Raw genomic sequence first — 22,840 nt, forward strand, 5'->3', positions numbered from 1 at the left:
CCTGGCTCTGCTCTCCAGGTGCTGCTCGGTCAGGCCCTTGACAGCTGAGGGGGAATGACAAAATAAGAGATGAGGCTCCTACCCAGCTTTATCGTCAGCCTGTGGAGCAGAGGGGGTTTGCAAATTATAAATACGAACACTGCCTTCTTTGGGGGATGGTTCATTGTTTTCAGTGAAATCACAGAAACAGGGAAAGGTTTGGGGTGGGAGGGACCTCAAAGCCCATCCAGTGCCACCCCTGCCATGGGCAGGGACACCTCCCACTGTCCCAGGCTGCTCCAAACCTGGCCTTGGACACTGCCTGGGATGGGACAATCTTTCCTTCTGTCCTGGAGTGAGGAGGAGACAATCCCTGAGTGCCGGGTTTGACCCCCTGGGGATGAGTGAGGAGGAGGAACCAGAGAGATTTGGGGGAACCCTCTGGGATTCCCTGGGGCTGATCCCTGGCTGGGAAATGATCCCGCTCACCTTTCCCAGCAGAAGGAAGGGAACCAACTGCTGATGTTCAGTTCCACCTGACAATTACCCCAGTGCCACCCCCGGGCTGAGGGAATTGGTGACACTGGGGACGCTGCTCTTCCTGCCACGGTGGCCTTTGGGAAGTGTCACTGCTGGATCCTTTCCATTACCTGATTTTAATTAACCCCTGGAGCCCTTTGTGTGGCCGGTGGTGTCAGTGGGGCCCTCAATAGAAGCCCCCTTGTCACAAAATTTGGGAACAAGCTCCTCTTGAATGGGCCCAATGAGCGGGGGGGCTGCTCCCTCCCTAATCCCACGTTTCAGAGCACGAGCGGGGGACAAAAGGCAGCTCCTGCAGCTTTCTGTGCCTTGATTCCGTGTGACACGTCCAGCCTGCCTTTGTCCCGCCGGGAGGACGCTCCAGCTCCGCGCGGGACACACTCCTGGAATGTCATGGAGCTGAACCGGCCCCGGAGCCCCAGGAGAGGCCGGGGCCATCCCACTGGAAAACCCGGATGCACTGAGTTTGGTTGGTCTCTTTTTCCTTCCTTGTACTCCTGTAAGGATGTGATTCCACCCAAGAAGTCCAGGATTATCAGGTTTTGCCATGGCAACGCGTTATTATAAATGCAAATGGAAAAGGGGGAAGCCTTTGGTGCTCCTAATGAGATGACAAACGGGAATAACACTGAAATATTCCATGTACTTTGAAACTGGAAAAATCCTCCTCTCCTCTGCCATCTTTTTTTCTGGAGAGCTGCTCAAGAGGTTCTGGCTGGAGCCCGGGGACGAATTAATTTAGTTTAATTTCATTTTTATTTAGAGAGTGCTGGGGTTGACACTTCACCTGCACCACTGGAAGGGCGGAGTGGCTGCTGCTGGTTTGGGAATCTGCTCTCCAGAAGGGCAAGGAAAAGATCAGTGGGAACATCACTCCTTTTAAACGAGGATTTCATAAGCAGAAGCTGTTCTCCCCTGACCTTGCATTTGTATTTACAGCACCTGAGCCAATCGCACTTTCATTAGACATTTTCTGTGTGTCGAATAAGGAACTAATTGGGTTTAATTCTGACAAAGAGAAGCCTCAGCCTGTGTGGAGTTGATTAAGAGTAAAATGCTCTGCAGGACCTTGTACAGAGAGCACCTGCAGCATCTTTTTCTAAAATTATCCATCAGTATTTCCCTTCTTCGCTTGTGCAGAAAACTTTAGAGAGTACCATGAAAAGCAGCACTGAGCAGCCTCAGTGCCAGCTCACTCCCACCTCAGGGGAAGAGGAGAAGTTTGAATTGTTGCACGTGCCAATCCCAGCTACTTTTCATGCAAAAGAAAGAAAAAGCCCCAAAACCACTCTGAGGGCACCGGCCTGGTGCCATCCCAGATTTCCACATGTAAACAGCAGCGTGTGGGGACACCTCCCCTTTTGGGACTCTCCAGCAGATCCTGTTTGCACAGTAAGGAGCCTTTCCAGGGATTCCCAGTGGTTTCGGGCTGGTTACCAAAGCTGAAAGCAGCTGCTCCTCACTCCCCTGGTTTGTCTGCAAACCCCAGTCAGGCGTCTCCCCCCATTCACGGAGCCTCTTTCAAGGTCCTTTAAAAATCCATTTCTTTAATGCTCCTGCAAACTCCTCCCTGCCCGCCCAGCATTTTTTTTTTGCTAATTTGATGAAGACCACACACATAAAATCAAATGCTTTTGTCATTTGCTTCTCATTGTCCCCTTTTGGTGAAAGGAAGCATCGCCTGCGTCGTGTGATCATAAACATCGGAGTTCAGAGCTGGCACCTCTCCAAATGTTCATTTTTCAGGGCAGCATTTGGGATAATTGTGGGGCTTCATGGTAACTATCAATTATGGGACTGGCTGGAAGCATCAGGACAGTTCTTGAGTGCTGAGAGTGCCCAGGGCAGGGAAGGGAGCTGGGAAGGGGCTGGAGCCCCAGGAGCGGCTGAGGGAGCTGGGAAAGGGGCTCAGGCTGGAGCAAAGGAGGCTCCGGGGGGACCTTGTGGCTCTGCACAAGTCCCTGACAGGAGGGGGCAGCCGGGGGGGTCGGGCTCTGCTGCCAGGGAACAGGGACAGGAGGAGAGGGAACGGCCTCAGGCTGGGCCAGGGGAGGCTCAGGGTGGACAGCAGCAGGAATTTCCCCATGGAAAGGGAGCTCAGGCCTTGGCAGGGGCTGCCCAGGGAGGTTTGGAGTGCCCATCCCTGGAGGTGTCCCAGGAAGGGCTGGAGGTGGCACTCAGTGCTCTGGGCTGGGGACAAGGTGGGCATGGGGCACAGCTGGGCCTGGCTGGGCTGGGTGTAACTCCCAGGGAATGATTTGAACGAATAACAAATGTGAAAACCATCCTGACTGAAATCTCACACACTTCTTCCCAAATCCTCGCAATTCACTGGTTCTGAGACAATCCCTACTACTGGACTGGGATCTATCCAGGCAAATAGGGAATAGATGGGATTTCATCTTAGAAAGAAGAAAGTCTTCACAAAACCACCAAATGAACCTGATGGAATGAAAAGGAGATGTTGTGTCCAAATGAGCAGCTGAGCTGATAAAGGCTGGATGAGGTCCAAAGAGCTGATAAGAGATTGCAGTGGTGACAGCACCAGGACCCACGTGTGTCTCACCACTGCAGGAGTTGTAGCAAAGTTGGGATCATGGTCAGTCTTGAGGTTTTTTCCCAGGGCTTTTGAGTGATGTTACTCCTGCCAGACTCTGTGAATAACCCCCATGTCTGTACAGTGTTTGTATTCATTTACTCTTATTCATTCTGCAGAAGGAATTGTCTCCAGAACTGTTCCCTCTAACTTCCAGGAATGACACACACAGGTGAGGCCCTTCCAGCTGGGAACATTCCTGCTCTCTGAAGATCCACCTGCTCCATGAAACATGGGGATTTTCCCATTCTCAATCTGTATTTCAGCTCCTCCCTTTTGTGCCAGGTGAACTGGTACCAGAAGCCTGGTGGGTGGGTTTGCTCTTTGGTTGGGAATGCTGCTGGAAGCGCATTTGGGATCCAATAAACTGTAACAAACCTGAGTCTGCTCCTCTAAGTGCTTAAAAATGGTCACATCCAAAAAAAAATTGCACTTAAACTAAGAACTTCAAGCCTTTCCCTCCAGTGTTTGCTGCTGGATATGTCATAGGAACAGACAGAGATCCCAGGATCCCTGAGGCTGGAAAAGCCCTCCCAGCCCAGCCAGGCCCAGCTGTGCCCGATGCCCACCTTGTCCCCAGCCCAGAGCACTGAGTGCCACCTCCAGCCCTTCCTGGGACACCTCCAGGGATGGGCACTCCAAACCTCCCTGGGCAGCCCCTGCCAAGGCCTGAGCTCCCTTTCCATGGGGAAATTCCTGCTGCTGTCCACCCTGAGCCTGCCCTGGCCCAGCCTGAGGCCGTTCCCTCTCCTCCTGTCCCTGTTCCCTGGCAGCAGAGCCCGACCCCCCCGGCTGCCCCCTCCTGTCAGGGACTTGTGCAGAGCCACAAGGTCCCCCCGGAGCCTCCTTTGCTCCAGCCTGAGCCCCTTTCCCAGCTCCCTCAGCCGCTCCTGGGGCTCCAGCCCCTTCCCAGCTCCCTTCCCTGCCCTGGACACGCTCCAGCCCCTCCAGGTTTCTCCTGAAGACACTGAAGAAACATCTTCATTAAATCCTACCTTTATTTTAAATTTATTTTCCTTCCCTGTTGCTTCTGAGCACAGAAACCCAAGCCAGCATCTTCCCCGAGCCAGTAATTCCAAAGGCTCAGCCAGGGAGACAGGTAACAGGATTCCCTCCCTTTGTGCTCCCGCGCTAAAAACTCCCCTTGCCCTGGATGTGGGCTCTTCCCAGCTTTCCAAACCTCGTCGCATGGGGAGAAAAAGCAAGCGGAGAGAAGGAGAGGATTCGTGAGCAGCAGTGCAGCCTAACGGCCACCACAGCGCACACCCTGGGAAGCTGGAGCCACCCGGCTGCGGGAATGACCGCTGGGAACCTGCACAGGGGTCCCTGGGGGCACCTGGGGAGTTCCTGGGGGGCACCTGCAAGACGCTCCTGGCTCAGGAATTCCTCAGCATTTAGCCCAAGCCAGGCACAGCGAATCCCGGGCCAGGAAGCCCTGCCCGAGCCAGGACAGCCCCAGCGGCTCCAGAGCCTGGGCACAAAGCTGCCAGGAATGCACCACAAAGACCCCAGTGCCCTGTCCTGTCCCCCAGTGCCCTGTCCCGTCCCCCAGTGCCTTGTCCTGCCCCCCAGTGCCCATCCTCCCTGTCCTGAGCTGTCCCCGCAGTGCCCTGTCCCATTCCCACATCCCGCTGTTCCCATGCCAGGCAGCTCCGATGAGGATCTGCCATGCTTGCCCAGCAGCTGTCCCGGGTCCGTCCCCTCCAGTGCTTCCCAGTTTGCGGTGACAGAGCCGTGCCCCAGTGGCAACCGGAGCTGCCCGGAGACGCCAGCGGGGGCTGAAGAGAAATTCCAAGCACGAGGAAAACTCGAGCCATCTCCGTGTTCCGCCGGCTGTGTCCCAGCCTGGCCAGGGAAGCCGAACTGGAGAAGGGCAGCGCTGCCGGAGCTTCCCCTGGGAAGCAGCGGGAGATTTGGGGCGGTGGCTCGGGACAGGCATGACCCGAATTGCATAGCCCTCGAGAGGAAACCTGGGACTGAGCCACAGCGAGCCCTGGGAGGTTTAGGGAGGTCTGAGAAGGTCGGGGAGGTTTGGGAAGGGCTGGGGAGCTCAGGGGCGGGTTGGGAAGGTCTGGGGAGGTCTGGGGAGCTCAGGGCAGGGCTGGGAAGGTCTGGGGAGCTCAGAGCAGGGCTGGGGAGCTCAGGGGAGCTCAGGGCAGGGCTGGGACAGGACCAAACCGGGACACCCGGCAGGGCCGGGCCGCGCTCCCCACGCCCCCGGTGCCGCTGCGCTGCGGCCGCGCCACCAGCGCCCCCCGGCGGCCGCGCGCGGAGCTGCAGGAGCCGCGCCACCCCCGGGACCGGACCGGGACAGAACCGGGACAGGGCCAGGATCGGGACCGGGGTTCGTGTGCTCGGATCAGAACCGGGAGAGAGACAGGGACAGGACAGGATGGGGGTTTGTATGCTCGGGACAGAACCGGGACCAAACCGGGACAGGATCGGGACCGGGGTTCGTGTGCTCGGGACAGAACCGGGACCAAACCGGGACTGGGGCTGGTGTGGCTTGAGGCCGGTTCCTCTCCTCCTGTCCCTGTTCCCAGGGAGCAGAGCCCAATGCCGCCCAGCTGCCCTCTCCTGTCAGGGAGCTGTGCAGAAGGACAGTGTCTCACTGTCCCTGTGGAAAGCAGCACAGGAGCAAAACCACAACCCTGTTACCACAGATGCTCATTTTTCATCAAAAAAAAAGTGTTCCCAAGATAGCACCACCCATTCCTTCAACATTCCACGTTTTATTGAGTTTGGCTGGATTCAGGGTTGGTTGTGGTTCATGAGTTCAATAAATATTGCAGAACTGCCTGAAGCCCTGTTGAGTTCGAGCACTGAGTGGGTACAGGAGCAGTAAATTGATAAGAGGTGTAAAAGATCTAAGAACTACCTGGGGTGGAGAAATGGAGCTCTCTGAAAAGAGATGGCAGGTGACCTTCACCGATGGCACGTGCCCCTCACAAGATGGCACACAAGGACAGCACTGGCCCCCCTGCCAGGAAACTGCCTGAGCAGTTAGACTGAATCAGTGACTTTAATGCAGAATAAAATGCAGGGCAGCAGCTCTGCCTTTCCTGGCCCCACTGCAGAGGGATGTTCAGCCAGTGCCACGCTCTGCCCTGGCAGCTGAGGGAAGAGGAGCAACGGCCCGGGAAGAAACACCCCTTCCACCTGTCAGCTCCTCCCAAAGGCTTTCTGGGAAGACCAGAGGAGGGAACAAGGAGAGGGAGCAGCAGTGGGAGGAGGCTCTGGCAGGGTGGGAACACTCCAGGTGTGTCAGCTGGACACAGGCGCTCCTGTGCCCTGGCAGACACTGAACACACCTACCCCGGGAGGGTTCCCAGCCAAGGAAAAGGGACCAGCCAGGGGTGCTGCCTCCTCTGGGCCACGAGGAACAGTCTTTGGTGACTGCAAGGCACAGTCTGGAGTGCCCAGGACAGAGCTGTAAGTGGCACCAGCACCTCCCTGTCCTCGGTCCCGCCTGCAGGGTTCCATGGAAGGCCACGCCAGGGCACGGAAATCCCTGGGAAGCCCAGCTACTGAAGCGATGCTCACCCTATCCCTGTGCCCCATCCCTGCAGATGGGGAAGCTACACTACCCCCCTCCCAGCCCCAGCCCTCTGCATCCTCACGTTATTCCGGACACTCCCATCCCAGCAGCTCCGGCCAGACGGAATGGCTCTGCCGGAGCCGTGGGCGATCCCTTAGGAGCCACACATCAGGCACTCCTCCCTGTTCTCCAGGGAGCACACCATGGCTGCCTTGTTCCTCTCCTTCTCCTCCTCCTCCCTGGAGGCCTTCTCCCGCTCCCGCAGCTTCTCCTTGTTGAGGGTGAACTGGATGGGGTTGGCAGCTGGCTTTGTCCGGAGATAGTACATCCCGGTCTTGAGGCCCTGGGCACACAGCAGGAGCCTCAGGGCTGGGAGCAGCAGTGCAGGCACCCCCAGCTCTGCTGCTCTGGAGATACTCCAGGGGAAAACCTCATTCTTGGAAGGAAACAGCCATTCGCCCTTCCCAGAATCAGTGAGACCAACTTGCTGTGCCACAACTTACCAGTCCCTGTGTGCCAAACTTACCGGCCCCAGTTGTTGGGAATGAGCCCCCCCCCGTCCCAGGTAGTGCCCCATTTGTCAGGAACAAGCCCCCAGCCCAGCTAATGCCCCGTTTGTGGGGAGGAAGCCCCCTGCTGTACCTGCTTCCAGCCATAGAAGTGCATGCTGGTGAGCTTCCCGTAGTTGGGCTCGGCGATGTGGATGTTCAGGGACTGGCTCTGGTCGATGAAGGCCCCTCTGTCTGCAGCCATCTTCAGGATGGTTTTTTGGGAGATCTCCCACACGGTCTTGTAGAGCTGCTTCAGGTCATCGGGAATCTCAGGGATGTTCTGGAAGGAACAGGAGGAGTTTCCCAGTGTGGAAAGCACTGACTGCACAAATATCCCCATTTATAACATGGAATTCTTCAGTGATTGCTGGGGCTCCAGCAGTCCTGACTGGAACTGAGGCTTGCACAGCTGAGTTCTATCCCTGAATCCAAACACAGAATCCCAGAATGGTTTGGGTCTAGAGGGAGCCTAAAGCTCACCTCATTCCAGCCCTGCCATGGGCAGGGACACCTCCCACTGTCCCAGGCTGCTCCAAGCCCCAATGTCCAGCCTGGCCTGGGACACTGCCAGGGATCCAGGGGCAGCCCCAGCTGCTCTGGGCACCCTGTGCCAGGGCCTGCCCACCCTCCCAGGGAACAATTCCTGCCCAATCTCCCATCCAGCCCTGCCCTCTGGCACTGGGAAGCCATTCCCTGGCTCCTGGCCCTCCAGCCCTTGGAAACAGTCTCTCTCCATGTTTCCTGTTGGCTCCTTTAGGTCCTGGAAGGCCACAGTTAGGTCACCCTGGAGCCTGCTCTTCTCCAGTCTGAATAATCCCAATTCTCTCAGCCTTTCCTTGCATGAGAGGTGCTCCATTCCTCTGATAACCTGGTGGCCTCCTCGTGACATCCTGTGTCTGCAAGCACCAAGCACACACGCAAACACCCTCAGCTCCCCCTCAGCAGTTCCATGTGGATAGGCTGGAGATCAGGGAAAGGTTCTTCCCCCAGAGGCTGCTGGGCACTGCCCAGGCTCCCCAGGGAATGGGCACGGCCCCGAGGCTGCCAGAGCTCCAGGAGCGTTTGGACAGCGCTGCCAGGGATGCCCAGGCTGGGATTGCTGGGGGGTCCGTGCAGGGCCAGGGGTGGCACTGGGTGATCCCTGGGGGTCCCTTCCAGCACAGCAGATTCCATGACACCCCCTGCTACGAAATCACCCCTTTATCATCTTTCTGGTAGAGTGGGAATCCAGAATAAGCAGCACCTGCCTGGCAGGAATCCCTGCCCTGCTCCCCCTATACCTGGATGGAGCCATTGTGGGCGATGATCTGGTTCTTCATCTCCTCGTTCCACAGGCCCCTCTCTGTGAGATCCTTCAGCAAGTGGGGATTCACAACCTGGGAGGGGCAGAAGGCAGAAGTTTTTAAATGGTTGAACAAGATCCTGCACATTCCTGACAGACTCTCACCCCTGGAAGTGCTCCAGGCCAGGCTGGACAGGGCTTGGAGCAACCTGGTGTAGTGGAAGGTGTCCCTGCCCATGGCAGGGGCTGGAACTACATGATCTTTAAGGTCCCTCCAAACCAGTCTGGGATTCTACTGGACATGGCAAATTAGAAAGGGGAGTGTATGGAACTGCCCTGCATGAGGAACTCCAAAAGATGGGAAAAGGAGAGATCTTGCTGTGCCAGGGCCACTGGGCACAACCTGAGTTCCTAAAGAAGGGTGTAAACAAGAAAACTGATGTCAGGAGGGGAAAGAACAGAATAGGGGCAGGCTGAGTATCGGGAAGAAAACACAGCCACCTTTTCCTGCTGGGACTGGGGTCCCTGTCCCACAGCTCTTCCCTGCCCTACACAGGGAGGCAGGGCAACAATCCTGCTGTTCTACCTCCCCACTCCTGTCTGGGGTGATCCTGCAGCCAGGAGAAATGGAGAACACTGAGACACCCCAGAGGGGATGGACACATCTCCCAAACAGGGACGGACTCCCCTTGTCTCCAGAGGGGTCTTTGCTAACTCCAGTCTCCTGAACTCAACTTGAACTCAACTCCCTTCCCTAACCAACAGACCCCTCTGGGCCTGTGGAGCTCTGCCATGGCCCCTTCAGACTTTTGAGTGCTTCACAGCTCGGTCTCAGCTGCTCTTCCCATGTCCCTTCCGTCACATCACCAGCTCCCCCCGAGCAGTCACTCCTGCAGCCCATCTTGAGGCCCCACAAAGGTTTTTCCCAGAGGAAAGCAGCACTTGCTTGTAATTTCACCTATTCCACGGTGACTGTGGAACACACAAAGCTGGACTCGTGCAGCACCCAGTGCTCCAGGTCCCCATGGTGCTTGGACACAAACATCCAGCTGAACTGAGCCCCCACGTGTGAGGCCTCCCCTTGTCTTCCTTTGTCATAACAAATAAAGAAACAGCAAAGCTCTTCCCAGAGCTTACCTGGAACTCCCCCGAGAGGACCCTGCGTGTGTAGATGTTGCTGGTGTAGGGCTCGATGGACTCATTGTTGCCCAGGATCTGGGCAGTGGAAGCCGTTGGCATGGGGGAAATGAGGAGGCTGTTCCTGACACCGTACCTGGGGGCAACGGGCAAAGTTAGGGAGCTGCAGCCAAGGGAGACAGGACAGAGCCAGGAACAGCACGGACTGGGAAATCCAGGATAACCTGCAAAGCCTCACATCACTCACAGGGAAAAGGGAAGCACCACTGAACTGGCACTGTGGGTCAAGTGGAAGTGGAATTAAGGGCTTTGCTATTTTCATAAACGACTCAGTCACAGGATGGGGTGCAGGGAAGACAATCTGCCAGGCACTGCTCAACCCACAGCCCTGAGGCAGAACTGAACCAGCAGCCCATGAAGAGGCTGAAGCCTCTCCACACACGGGACAGGGGACAGATTTACCACATTTAAAAATAAGAGCCAAACAGAATTAGTCCATGACAGGCACTTCACAATTCAGTGATTCCTGTCTTCAGGATGTTCAAGGCTCAGCTTTTCCCCGGCAGCAGGGGAGAGCCCCTAAGCCCAGCTCATGGCTCACTCCTCACTATGTTTGTTTGCTGATCCATCTGAGATGGAATTAGAGCTCAGCTAAAGCAGAGCAGTGAGGGTGGGCTCCTCTGCCTGGGAAGGACAAAAATGAAAGAAAGCCACCCAAAAAACAGCTCTGAGGAAAGATCTGCTGGGGTGGAGGGAACACATGGGGCTGTTTTTACACTTGGACCCTACCTTTAGTTCTCAGTAGACAGAACATACCAAATTCATAACCAAGGCCAGGCTGGACATTGGGGCTTGGAGCAGCCTGGGACAGTGGGAGGTGTCCCTGCCCATGGCAGGGGTGGCACTGGATGGGCTTTGAGGTCCTTCCCACCCAAACCAGTCTGGGTTTTATCTCACATCTACTACAAACCATGCAGGGTTACTCACTTGGCAATCTTCTCCTTCAAAGCCTTCCAGTCCCAAAGGTCAGAGGGGGTGACGTTCCACATGTCATACTGAAGGATCTGAGGAACACAGTTTAGTCCAAATTAGAGAAGGCACTCTTTTCTCAATGTTTTATAAACCCCATTGGAAATGGACCTGTTATTCCTATTAACTCTTCTCTCCAACTAGCTCCTGTATGACCCAACAAACGCTTGATCTTGTGACTGCTCCAGGGCTCGTCTTTTCAAATCAGAGAATCACAGTGGGAAGGGACCCACAGGGATCACCCAGTCCCACCCCTGGCCCTGCACAGACCCCCCAGCAATCCCAGCCTGGGCATCCCTGGCAGCGCTGTCCAAACGCTCCTGGAGCTCTGGCAGCCTCGGGGCCGTGCCCATTCCCTGGGGAGCCTGGGCAGTGCCCAGCAGCCTCTGGGGGAAGAACCTTTCCCTGATCTCCAGCCTGAGCCTGCCCTGGCCCAGCTCCAGCCGCTCCCTGGCTGCTGTCCCTGGCCCAGGAGCAGAGATCGGAGCTGTCCCTGCGCTGCCCCTCGGGAGGAGCTGCAGCCCCGGGGAGCTCTGCCCTCAGGCTCCTCCAGGCTGAGCTGACCAGGTGACCTCGGGCGGCCCCTGCAGACCCTTCCCCATCCTCCTGTCCCTCCTTTGGACACTCTCTTGGATCTTTCTTACACGGAGACACCCAGAGCTGTCCCCAGCACTGGAGGTGAGGCTGCCCCAGCCCAGAGCAGAGTGGGACAATCCCCTCCCTAGCCAGGCTGGTGATGCCGGCCCTGGTGTGGGATGGCCCTCCTGGCTCCAGGGCACTGCTGACTCAGATCCCACTTGCCATCAGCCAGGTCCCTGCAGCAGCCCAGGCACAGGATCAGCCTTCCAGAGCTTTTCCCTGCCCCAGTCCCTAGCACTCACCCCCTTGCTGACCGGAGAGCCTTCGTAGGTGTCGTAGGGGCCCTGCTCCCTGGCCAGCTCACAGCTGGCCTCCAGGGCCCCATAGTAAATGGTCTCGAAGATGTGCTGGTTGAGGCGCTGCGCCTCGGCGCTCTCAAAGGGGAACCTCATGAGGATGAAGGCGTCGGCCAGGCCCTGCACGCCGATGCCGATGGGGCGGTGCCGGCGGTTGGAGCGCTCGGCCTGCAAGGACAGCACAGACAGGGTTAACTCCAGCACAGCTGCGGGGGAAACCAGGCTGGGATGGGCCTCTGGGAGCAGAACCTCCTGCTGCAACGTGCCATGAGCTCTGCATCAGCACACCTTCCATCCTGCCCAGGGCCCCCCTGTCTGCTGTTTGCTGAGACCCAGACTGAGTTTCTTAGAACTCAGCATACATTGTGATTGTTTAACCCAGCCAGGATTTAGCAGTGAACACTCAGCACATTCTGATAAATGAAGACATTTAACAGAGCAGAATCGCAGAGTCACAGAACCACTGAGGTTGGGAAATCCCTCTGAGCCCACCAAGTCCAACTGTTCCGCAGCAGTGCCAAGGCCACCACTGACCACGTCCCCAGGTGCCACATCCACATGGATACTAAACCCCTCCTAGGGATGAGGACTTCACACTGCCCTGGGCAGCCTGTGCCATTTTCCATTATGAAATTTTTTCTAATGTTCAACTTAAACCTCCCCTGGCACAGGTTGAGGCCATTTCTTCTTGTCCTGTCCCTTGTTCTCTGGGAGCAGAGCTTGACCCCCACCTGGCTGCCCCCTCCTGCCAGGGAGCTGTAAAACCAACCAAAATGAGTTACACCCTCTCAGGATCTTTCCAGGATCCTTCCCACTTCCCACTCTGTTCCTAGTGCTGGTCTGTGCTTTATGGAAATTCTCACACATGAAAAAAATTCCAATGGCAGAACCAGAGTGGGAGGCTTTTCCTACAACTGCTTCACTATGGAACTGCTCTGGGTTGAAGCTCAGGCAGGCACTGACAGGTCCCACCTGGGAACAGGTGGCTAACAGAGCTCCCAACAGATCTGTGGAGTTTCCCTGTGACTCCTTGTGTCCCACACTGCTCTGGGATTGCTCTGGGCAGGATTCAGCCCTGCCCCAGCCCAGCACTCACCTCTGGCACAGGGTAGTAGTTGATATCAATGATTTTGTTGAGGTTTCGGACTATGACCTTGGTGACCTCAGCCAGCTTCTTGAAGTCGTAGGTGTGCTCAGGGGTCACGTACATGTTTAGGGCGATGGAGGCCAGGTTACACACAGCCACCTGCGGGCAGAGACAGGGAACCATTGGGAATGGGCCAAGAACACACAGCTCAGCTCCACAGCAGCTCCCTGTCCAGACTGCACAGAAGCAACCCACCAGGGAACCTGCCAGGCTGGGAAAGTGCACCCCTTGATCCTCTGGCACCTCAGAAGTTGTGCAAAAGGTAACAACAATTCAGGAAAGTTCAGTAGAAATTGGTATGACTAGAAAAATCCTGCCCTGATCAGTTCTACTGCCTGGAAACCAGCCTTACACAGAATCCCAGAAGGGTCTGGGTTGGAAGGAACTTTCAAACCCATCTTGTTCCTTGTCACTTTCCCTTTGAAGGCTGTCTTGTGTCATCCCAAATCCTCCACAGGAGCGGGAAGGGAACCCACAGTCAGTGGAAGAGCTGTGAGTACTCAGGTCAGAACTTTCTCAGCTGCCTGCTCCCTTCCCCAAGCAACAGTCAGACACATCCCAGAGAGCTGCCACAGGAGCAGCCCCAGCTTTCCCCAACGCTCCCAGCTCCTGTTCTGCACCCACCTCCTCCTTGCTGGTGTATTCCACGATCTCGGTGCACAGGTTGCTGCACTTGATGGTGCCCAGGTTCTGCTGGTTGCTCTTCCTGTTGCAGGAGTCCTTGTAGAGCATGTAGGGGGTGCCAGTCTCAGTCTGGGACTCGATGATGGCGTACCAGAGCTGCTGGGCCTTCACCACCCTGCGCACGCGGCCCTGCCGCTCGTAACTGCAACACACACGGAGCCCTGTCAGCCCCAGAGCCCCCCAAACCAGGGAAAGAGTCCTTTTAACTCCTCGGGGTCTGGGGCAGCCAAGGGCCTCCTCACTGCTGAGCTCTGAACTAGCACGGGGAGCCCTCACAGCAGGGCAGCAGCACTGTCCTTGTTGAAGGGAAACAAATCTGTCACTACAGCAGTCACACAGCAATTCCACACAAAGCCACGGAGTGCTTTGAGTGGGGATCGCTCCAGGATGTCCCTCTAACAGGCTGAAATGGTCACTCACACACAGCTCCACCCTGACAGGTCACAGTGTGAAGGACACATCCCCATCCTCACATATTTATCAATCTGACAATGAGCCCAGTGGCCACTTCTGAGCCCCCTCCAAACCTGTGCCACAGCCCCAGATCCTGCAGGCAGCTCTGGGAGAGGATGGCACCACTTACAGGTCTGCTCACTCTTCCTACCTCTCATAGAGCTTCTCAAATTCCTCTCCCCAGACATCATCGAGGCCAGGACACTCATTTGGGCACATTAAGGACCAGTCCTGTAAGGAGGAAAAATATTCAGAGGAAATCTTCAGGCACTCTGTTAATTAAAGCTGTGGCTGCCCCTGGATCCCTGGCAGTGTCCAAGGCCAGGCTGGACACTGGGGCTTGGAGCAGCCTGGGACAGTGGGAGGTGTCCCTGCCATGGCAGGGGTGGCACTGGATGGGCTTTAAGGTCCCTCCCAAGCCAAACCAGTCTGGGATCCTGTGAAATACAAGCAGGCATAGGAAGAACAGTGTACTGAGGAAATGTTGATGCTTTAAGGAAACCCCAGAGTCAAAACAGCCCAACGGTCCAAGAACATGTCATTGGCTGTAAGATTAAGCAAAGTATCCCACTGGAGTTGTCCAGCTCCATTCTCTGCCTGCACAGCCAAGTTCCCAAACAAGGTGCAGAAGCTCTTCCAGGAAGGTCCTGGAAGGAACAAGGAGCAAAGCAGCTCTGCAGCCCTTCCTGAGGTCCTTCCAGGGCTGCTCACCTGCTCCTCCACTACCAGACCTTTTCTGTGCCAGCCAAGTTCTCACCTGGTTGGTTTCCACTCGCTTCATGAAGAGATCAGGGATCCAGAGGGCAAAGAACAGGTCCCTGGCTCGCTGCTCTTCTTTCCCAGTGTTCTTCTTCAAGTCCAGGAACTCAAAGATGTCCAGGTGCCATGGCTCCAGGTAGATGGCAAAAGCCCCAGGTCTCTGGGACATGGAACACAACCTGGATCAGAACAAACTGTCCTTGGAAAGAAACCTCCTGCCCTGCTCCTGAGCGCACACAACACCCCAAACTAGCTGGGAACTGGGGGGCAACACCAGGGGAACACCAGACACCAACACAAGGGGAAAAATGCTCTTTTCTGATTATGTGTCACCCACAACCACTCCATCAGCTCCCTGATGTTCATGGGACAACCCTTCCCAGTGTGGAAGCTCTCCCATTACCCGAGGCTCCCTTCTGGACCCTCCTGAGAGGTACCTTGTTTCCACCTTGATCCACGTAACGGGCGGTGTTGTTGTAGACCCTCAGCATGGGAACGAGCCCGTTGGAATTCCCGTTTGTCTGCAGAGGCACAGGACAACCATCAGCACTGAAAAGCAACTCCCTGCAGGGGCTGGCCTGCATTTCCTGTGGGTCTTTCATTGCTCTGCAGAGCTCTTATACTGATCAACGTCAATTATTTCCACTCCCATCCCCACGCTTTTTCTGACAAAAATTTATTTATCAGCTACGTGTCACAGAGCTAATAAAATGTCCCTTCTAACTTCTTGCCCCTACATTATGTCACCTAAAGGCTTGCAGGGTCTGCACACACTGTGACAAGAAACCCCAAACACACATCCACAGACAGTCTGGGGCAGCTAGAGACACAGACAGGCAAAGGGCTAGTGCACGAGTCTCTGGGCATATTGCTAGGGTGCCAATAGATAAACATTGGAATTGCCTGACCAAACAGTGGAGTAAGATGCTCTTTCTGGAAGGATTTCTATCAGGAAGCCAAACACCGAGGAAAACCAACCTTCCTGCCTTTGGCCAAGGGACTACAGAGGGAGGCTCACTGCTGTGTGAGCTGAGTGAGGAGCAGCACTGCTTTGGCAGCCAGAGGGAAGGCATTTCCTGGGAGCAGCAGGAGTGGCCTTGTGCTGGACACTCACCCCAGCAATGTAGCTGCCCGTGGCGCGGATGCAGCTCACAGCAAGGCCAATGCCCCCAGCAGACTTGGAGATGAGGGCACACTGCTTCAGGGTGTCGTAGATGCCCTCGATGCTGTCGTCCTTCATGCACAGCAGGAAGCAGCTGAAGGAAACAAATGGTGTCAGTGGACAAAGATGGGAAGGAAAAGTCGCAAGTGTTTCACCAGGCTGCAACAACCAGGGCAAACATGGGACCTTTAATGTGCTCCACAAAGCAACCCCACAGGTGTGGAATAAAGGACAGCTTCAGAAAACAGCAAGAGCAATACTCGTACTGCTGATACCTCTGCTACCAAACATGTTTAATCATAGGATCATGGAATACTTTGAGTTGGAAGGGACCTACAAGGATCAGAGTCCAGTTTCTGGTCCTGCACAATCCCAGCCTGGGCATCCCTGGCAGCGCTGTCCAAACGCTCCTGGAGCTCTGGCAGCCTCGGGGCCGTGCCCATTCCCTGGGGAGCCTGGGCAGTGCCCAGCAGCCTCTGGGGGAAGAACCTTTCCCAATACATTGATACAAACCTTTCTAAAATATAATCCTCCCTCTGATATATATGATCTCAGAAGTCTATCTGTTATGCTTGCTGCTTTTAGAAAAGAATTACCAGGATTTGGTAACCTGCAGCAGACCATGCACATCAGGAACTTTCCAATATAATACAGCCATGGAAAGGTTTCCATTAGCTCTAGAGTTTACAGAAACATGGGTATTTTTCCCCAAAGACAGCTAAAACTTGACAGCAGCTGCTCAGAACTTCATAAAAACATGCACAGAAATTCAGCTGCTAATTTCAGAGGCTGTGCAAGTGTCTCACTCGAGCAGATGTGATTCCTAAGCCTTTCCCTGTGCCCAGGAATGCATTAAGGAGAGGGAGAGCACCTGGAGAGCTGGGGGCGGTTGGTGCCTGCATTGAAGAGCGTGGGCGAGGCGTGGGTGAACCAGCGCTCCGAGAGCAGGTTGTAGGTCTCAATGGCGGCGTCGATGTTGGCCTTGTGGATGCCCACAGACACCCTCATCAGCATGTGCTGGGGACGCTCGGCAACTGCAGTGGAACGGAATCAGGGAATTCCATGGGTTGGGGTGGGAAGGAGCTTACAGCCCATCCAGTGCCATGGCAGGGACACCTCCCACTGTCCCAGGCTGCTCCAAGCCCCAGTGTCCAGCCTGGCCTTGGGCACTGCCAGGGATCCAGGGGCAGCCCCAGCTGCTCTGGGCACCCTGTGCCAGGGCCTGCCCACCCTCCCAGGGAACAATTCCTGCCCAATCTCCCATCCAGCCCTGCCCTCTGGCACTGGGAAGCCATTCCCCTTTATCCTGGCCCTCCAGCCCTTGGGAATTGTCTCTCTCCAGCTTTCCTGCAGCTCCTTCAGGCCCTGCAAGGCCACACTGAGCTCAGCCCAAAGCTTCTCCTCTCCAGGCTGAACAATCCCAGCTCTCGCAGCCTTTCCTCCCAGCAGAGCTGCTCCATCCCTCTGCTCATCCTGGTGCCTCCTCTGGCCTCTCTCCAGCAGCTCCATGTCCTCCCTGTGCTGGGCCCCAGGGCTGGGGCAGCTCTGCAGGTGGGGTCTCACCTGAGTGGGGCAGAATGCCCCTTTTCCTGCTACCCACACTGGGGATCAGCACAGGGATTTTGGGATGCCATGGCATGTGGCTGGGGCATGTCCAGCTTCTCACCCACCAACTAAACCCAGAGAGCCAGGGAGAAAGAAGACTCCATGTGACAGTCACAGACAGACACAGAGGTCACGGCAACAAGCTCCAAACACTGTGCAGTGGGACACTGGAGAGCCAGAGTTTTCAGGGAATCACACAGTGATTCGGGTTGGAAGGAACTTGAGTTCTCCAGCCCAGCTCCTGCTCGAAGAGCACCAGGCCTGTTTATTCAGGACTTTATCCCATCAGGCTTTGAAAAATGCAAGGAACAACCTGCTCCAATGCTCAACGGCTCTCATGGAGGAGGGAAAAAGCCCCACCTGTACTAACAGTTAAATCCAATCAAATGTCCAGTCAAGAATCCAATCATGTTTCAGCTTTATGATATTATAATTAATCTCTGACCCTGCTGGTGTCCCAGGATTTCCAAGCCAAGGGCCTGCAGTGACAGCACAGTACCTAAACTTAGCTTCAATTTAATTTAAATTAACTCAAATTTCTTAAGAAGCGCTCAGCACTAGGAACAGCTCTTACCTTTGGAGTTGATTTTCAGCAAGTAGGAGCGTTCCAGAGTCTTTAAAAGAGAGGATGGATTTTAGCAGACAGGCAGATTTGGATTTTCTAAAAAACCCTGTTAACTCCAAACTCAGTCATCTTCACACCCCTCATCCCAGGCTTCACCACCCCTGCACTCTGCTCCTCCTCTCTTTATTAGCTTAATTAGGTGATTAACAACTGAAAATACACAAGTCCACTGGAAGATTCCAACAGTGCTTTGGATTATAGAGTGTGGAGCATGGGCAGGAGGTTCCACACCGCCCTGAACCCACAAGAGCTCTCTGGAGTCCCTGGAGCTATGGAATAGTGGAGCCCTCCCGAGAGCCCTAAACTCGAGTCAGGCCCAAAACAAAGCAGCACAGCTGAGCTGGTGTGAGGGCAGCAGAGCAGCCCCTGGGGTGGTGTGGGGAGAGGCTCCAGCAGCAGGGGAGAGGATAAATGTGTGGCATGACACACTGAGAGAACTGCTCCACTAAACAGTGGGAAAAGCAGAAATCCCTTCTTTGCCTTATTAAGGATTAGATTATTTCCTTTAGGAAGGCATTTGACAACATTCAGTGTGATCTGCTGTGACTGCCCAACAGCTAAAATGTTCCAACTGCAAGAAAACTCCACGATTTATCCCACTGGGCAGCTGCTCTGTGCCAGTCCCCCTCACCTTCACAGCCCCACTGATGTCCCACCTCCTCCCGTGCCCCCCTTTGCCCCAATCCAGACGATTCAACAAGCATTCCCACCCTTCCCAACAGACCCAGGACAATGTGCTCTTTACCTTGAAGCCAAAGTAGTTGTAGGAGAAGTCTCTGTCATAGATGATGGCAGAGTTGAGGCGCTGGCAGGAAAAAACAAAACTGACCTTTACAAGGTGTAACAATGTTATCCCTGCCGGCACTCCTGGCCCCAAAGCTCTGGTGTGTAAGGGGCACAGAGCACAGGAATGAAGCACCAACAGCACTTCCCTCAAAACAACAAAAGCACAGCTGCAACAACCTTTTTTCACTCAGCTTTTGGCTGAATGTTCTGAAATCTAATTGGACAATGAGAAACGAAACACAGAACCAAAGGACAAATGGAACTTCCCAGTAGGAATGCAGACCTGGAATGAACCCAAATCTCTTCTCTCCCTCCTTGTGCCGCCTCACTTTTGCTACAGCACAAGGTACTTTTTCTCAAATAAATTACTTGTGCTGATTGCGGCAATGGGAACATCCAAGAAAACAAATTCTACTACAAAAACATCCTCACAGGAAGAAAATGCCTCCATCCCCTCTTACACGTTCCGCTCATACCCTGCACTGGTTTCTGTGTTGGCTTTTTGCCCTAAAACAAACATGGCTTGCTTAAAAAATATGAAAAGCGAATTATTTAAGTATTCAAAATTGAGTGCAATCATTCAGAAGTGAAACAAACCCACTACTTACATCTTTGTTGGCCAAAACTATGTCGAGAGTTTCTTTGGAGATCATTGGGGAGTGCTTCCCGTTGTGAGGGTTGATGTAGGTGTAGAGATCCTCCATCACATCTGCAAGGAAAAGGGACATGAACAGGGCATGTCCAGGCCTGTACCTGCAGCACCTGGCACTGGGATTCAGGGATAGAAGAGGCAGGAATGCCTGTCCTTGGACACAACCCCCTCCAGCCCCTCAAACACACAACTGCTCTTCTACTGCTCAGCACTGTGAACGTTAATGATGCACTTCTCTTATAAATTCTGTTAAACCCCAGTGTAAGAAGCAACAAATGGGGAGTTAAGTGGGTACAACCTGATCTCAATCTATGACATTTTTCACCATTCCATTTCTACAGCTGCTTTTCACAAACCAGGCAATTCCATTTGCCTTGGGAAACTCGTGGGTTTCATCTCCATGGCATTTTCAGCCAGTCTGGGTCCTCAGGAACTCCCACTTGGGAGATTTCCATATTTCTGTGCTCCAAGCCTCCCACTCTGTCTCTCCCCCAGCCGCTGGAGACGTTCACCCACCACTGAAGACTTTCTTGGTCTCCTTGTGCAGGTTGGACACGGCGATGCGGGCGGCCAGGATGGCGTAGTCAGGGTGCTTGGTGGTCAGCGTGGCCGCGGTCTCTGCGGCCAGAGTGTCCAGCTCCACCGTGGTGACCCCGCTGTACAGCCCCTGAATCACCTTCATGGTGATCTGTGCCTGCAAGAGGGAAATGCCCCAGCTCAGGGACCGCCAATCCCCCTGGTTCAGATGGATCTCAGCGCCTGCAGCACAGCCTGCCGTGTGGGAAGCAGAAAGCAAACTGGGAGAGCTGGGAATGCTCACCTGGAGAGGGACTGGGAACAAGGCATGGAGGGCCAGGAGCCAGGGAATGGCTTCCCAGTGCCAGAGGGCAGGGCTGGATGGGATCTTGGGCAGGAATTGTTCCCTGGGAGGGTGGGCAGGCCCTGGCACAGGGTGCCCAGAGCAGCTGGGGCTGCCCCTGGATCCCTGGCAGTGCCCAAGGCCAGGCTGGACACTGGGGCTTGGAGCAGCCTGGGCCAGTGGGAGGTGTCCCTGCCCATGGCAGGGGTGGCACTGGGTGGGCTTGAAAGCTTCTTCTATCCCAAATCCTTCTAGGATTCTGTGTAAGGACAGTTTCCAGGCAATAGGATTGACCAGGCCAGAATTTTTCTAGCCACACCGATCTCTACTGAACCTTTGTGAACTGTTGTTACTTTTGCACAACTCATGAGATTTACAGCCTCACTGGGAACATTATCACAAAGTCTGGGAGGGTTACTGTTGGCCTGGGAAGCCTCTGGCACCAGCAGATCCAAGTCCCAAAGGAGAAATTGAGCTCCAGGAAGAGAGGTCACACACGACTGCAGAATAAATAAGAATTCAGAGGCACGAGGAGGCAGGAGGACTCGGAATTTCATTTCTGTCCTCAGCATCAACTTCCAGTCACTGAGGGCAAGTCAGGACACTTTGTGCTGTGGCCACCAAGTCACCAGTGTCCTCCTCCTGCTCTCCATCCCAGAGACTTTTGGGCACAGGACCAATGGCAGCTGTTTGATGGGTGGAATTTCAGACAGGAGAATGGATCATGAGAACTTGGGAGATGAGAAGAGCCTCAACTGGTGACTCCACATGGCCAGACTGGGTCTGAGACATGCATAAAAATCTCACAGACATCAGTGGATCCAAGGGGGAGTCATCCTGGGCACAGGCTTTGGAAGGAGAAGCTTCCATGAGTGGGAGCAATGCCCACCCCAAATCCTGCACAGGGCAGAAAACCAAGCAGGGGTGTTGCAATGACAGGGAGTTCTGTCCTGGTGTTTGACCAGGAGGGGATCCAGAGCTACTTCCATATGGCATTGCTCCAGCTTTGCAGACTGACACTGGCAGCAACCTGCCAAATCCAAAATATGGGAACTGGAGCAACAAAACCGTTTTTTTAAAGTACCAGGGGCTCAACAGCTTCCCCAAGGTTTGAGGGGAAAGGGGATTTTCTCCTCCCCAGTCTCTGCACCTGGGAAGCAAAACCCCTCAGAACACAAACACCTGGAACAAACACATTCTGGATGCGTTTGCCAAGAGTTCATGGAACTACAGAATATCCCGAGAGGGAAGGGACCCACAGGGATCCTCGAATCCAACACAGGGCACCCCAGGAATGCCTGCCCAGGCTTCCACCTGGCTTTTGCCCAGGAGAAGCTGGGGTCAGGGTGGGAAGGAGGAGGAGTGGGACTCACGGGATCCACGAAGTCGGCGTTGAGGCCGTAGCAGAGCTTCTGGATGCGCGACGTGATCTTGTCAAACATGACCCGCTCCTGGCGCCCATCTGGGGACAGAGCCCACGGCACACCAGTGCCACACCAGTAAGGACCAGTTCAGCACAGAATGCTCCGTCCCAGCCCATCCCGTGGGGGAATTCGGCGTGGGAATCACCAGGGACAGCCTGCTCGGGTGGGGTACAAGGAAAGGGGAGGCTCCCCCTCATCCCAAGAACTCCCACCTAAAACTGCACAAACCCAATTCCCCGGGGTGGGGACCCAGCTGAGGGTCACCCCCCACCTCAGCCTGGGGACCCCTCCCCTGGCCCAGCACCCCTGGGACCAAAGGGGTGGGGACCAAGCCCAAAGCTCCTGCCATGGGACCCAAAACAAACTGAGGAGTCTCGTCCCTCACTCCTGGTGTCCTGGGGGGAGCTCTCTCACTCTGGGCTCCCCCCAAAGCCGAGGGGAGCCCATCTCCTTGCACCAGGTACTATGAGGGACCTTCGGAGCTGAGGCGATCCCATCCATCCTCCCACTCTGCTAAAAAGAGGGGGGGACCCTATCTGCTCTCTATGGGTGCCATGAGGGGAACCCCCAAAGCAAAAGGGCGTCTCATCCCCTCACACCATGTGCCATAAGGGAATCCCAAAGCTGAAGAGGTCCCATCCCTCACGTGCCATGAGGGACCCTTCCAAAATGGGGCGATTCCCATCTGCTTACCTTGGGTGCCATGCAAGGGACCCCCAAAGCAGAGGCAAACCCATCCTTCCATGTGCCACGAGGAAACCCCAGAATGGGGGAGGGATTCCCCTCCAGGTGCCACGAGGGACCCCCAAAGCCGAGGGGTCCCATGCCCACACACTGGGTGCCCTGGACAGGACAGTGCCCCCCATCCCCGACACTCGGTACCGTGAAGGACACCCCGAGGAGCAGGGGGACCCCCCCCCAGAGCAGCGGGGCGCCCCCGGGGCGGGGGGAGCGCTCACCCCGCTTCACGACGTGCATGGCGGCGGCGGCGGCGGCGGGTCCCTCTCGGCGCCTCCCGCTCCCTCTGGGCAGCTCCGCGCCCGCCGCTTCCCGCGCCCGCCGCGCGCGCCCCGCCCCTCTGAGGCCGCCGCCGCCGC

General features: G+C 55.5%; 1 protein-coding gene across 2 annotated transcripts; it reads right to left on the reverse strand.

Annotated features, from left to right (window-relative positions):
• Nucleotides 1-5,827: 5,827 nt before the first annotated feature.
• RRM1 (ribonucleotide reductase catalytic subunit M1) lies at nt 5,828-22,795 on the reverse strand. 2 transcript variants are annotated; one of them, XM_032101258.1, is made up of 19 exons: nt 22,703-22,795; nt 21,693-21,781; nt 19,977-20,154; nt 19,417-19,517; nt 18,768-18,827; nt 17,972-18,011; nt 16,664-16,826; nt 15,745-15,886; nt 15,068-15,151; nt 14,629-14,790; nt 14,023-14,102; nt 13,359-13,560; nt 12,684-12,833; nt 11,534-11,755; nt 10,611-10,687; nt 9,624-9,759; nt 8,485-8,580; nt 7,296-7,484; nt 5,828-6,996 (listed from the first exon to the last, which is right to left on the reverse strand). In XM_032101258.1, exons 1-19 carry the CDS (start codon nt 22,719-22,721, stop codon nt 6,808-6,810), a joined length of 2,379 nt encoding a protein of 792 aa, XP_031957149.1. In that variant the 5' UTR covers nt 22,722-22,795; the 3' UTR covers nt 5,828-6,807. The 2 variants fall into 2 exon arrangements, with proteins under 2 accessions (XP_031957149.1, XP_031957148.1); XM_032101257.1 differs by lacking the exon at nt 22,703-22,795 and adding an exon at nt 22,437-22,459.
• Nucleotides 22,796-22,840: the final 45 nt, after the last annotated feature.

The sequence above is a fragment of the Corvus moneduloides genome, chromosome 2, assembly GCF_009650955.1.
Source record: "Corvus moneduloides isolate bCorMon1 chromosome 2, bCorMon1.pri, whole genome shotgun sequence".
Lineage (NCBI taxonomy): Eukaryota > Metazoa > Chordata > Aves > Passeriformes > Corvidae > Corvus > Corvus moneduloides.

Coding starts and splice junctions, on each gene's coding strand:
- RRM1 (XM_032101258.1), bottom strand. Junction 19,518..19,976: donor GACCAAGAAAGTCTTCAGTG/GTGGGTGAACGT, acceptor TTTTCCTTGCAG/ATGTGATGGAGGATCTCTAC. Junction 6,997..7,295: donor ACTTCTATGGCTGGAAGCAG/GTACAGCAGGGG, acceptor CTGTGTGCCCAG/GGCCTCAAGACCGGGATGTA.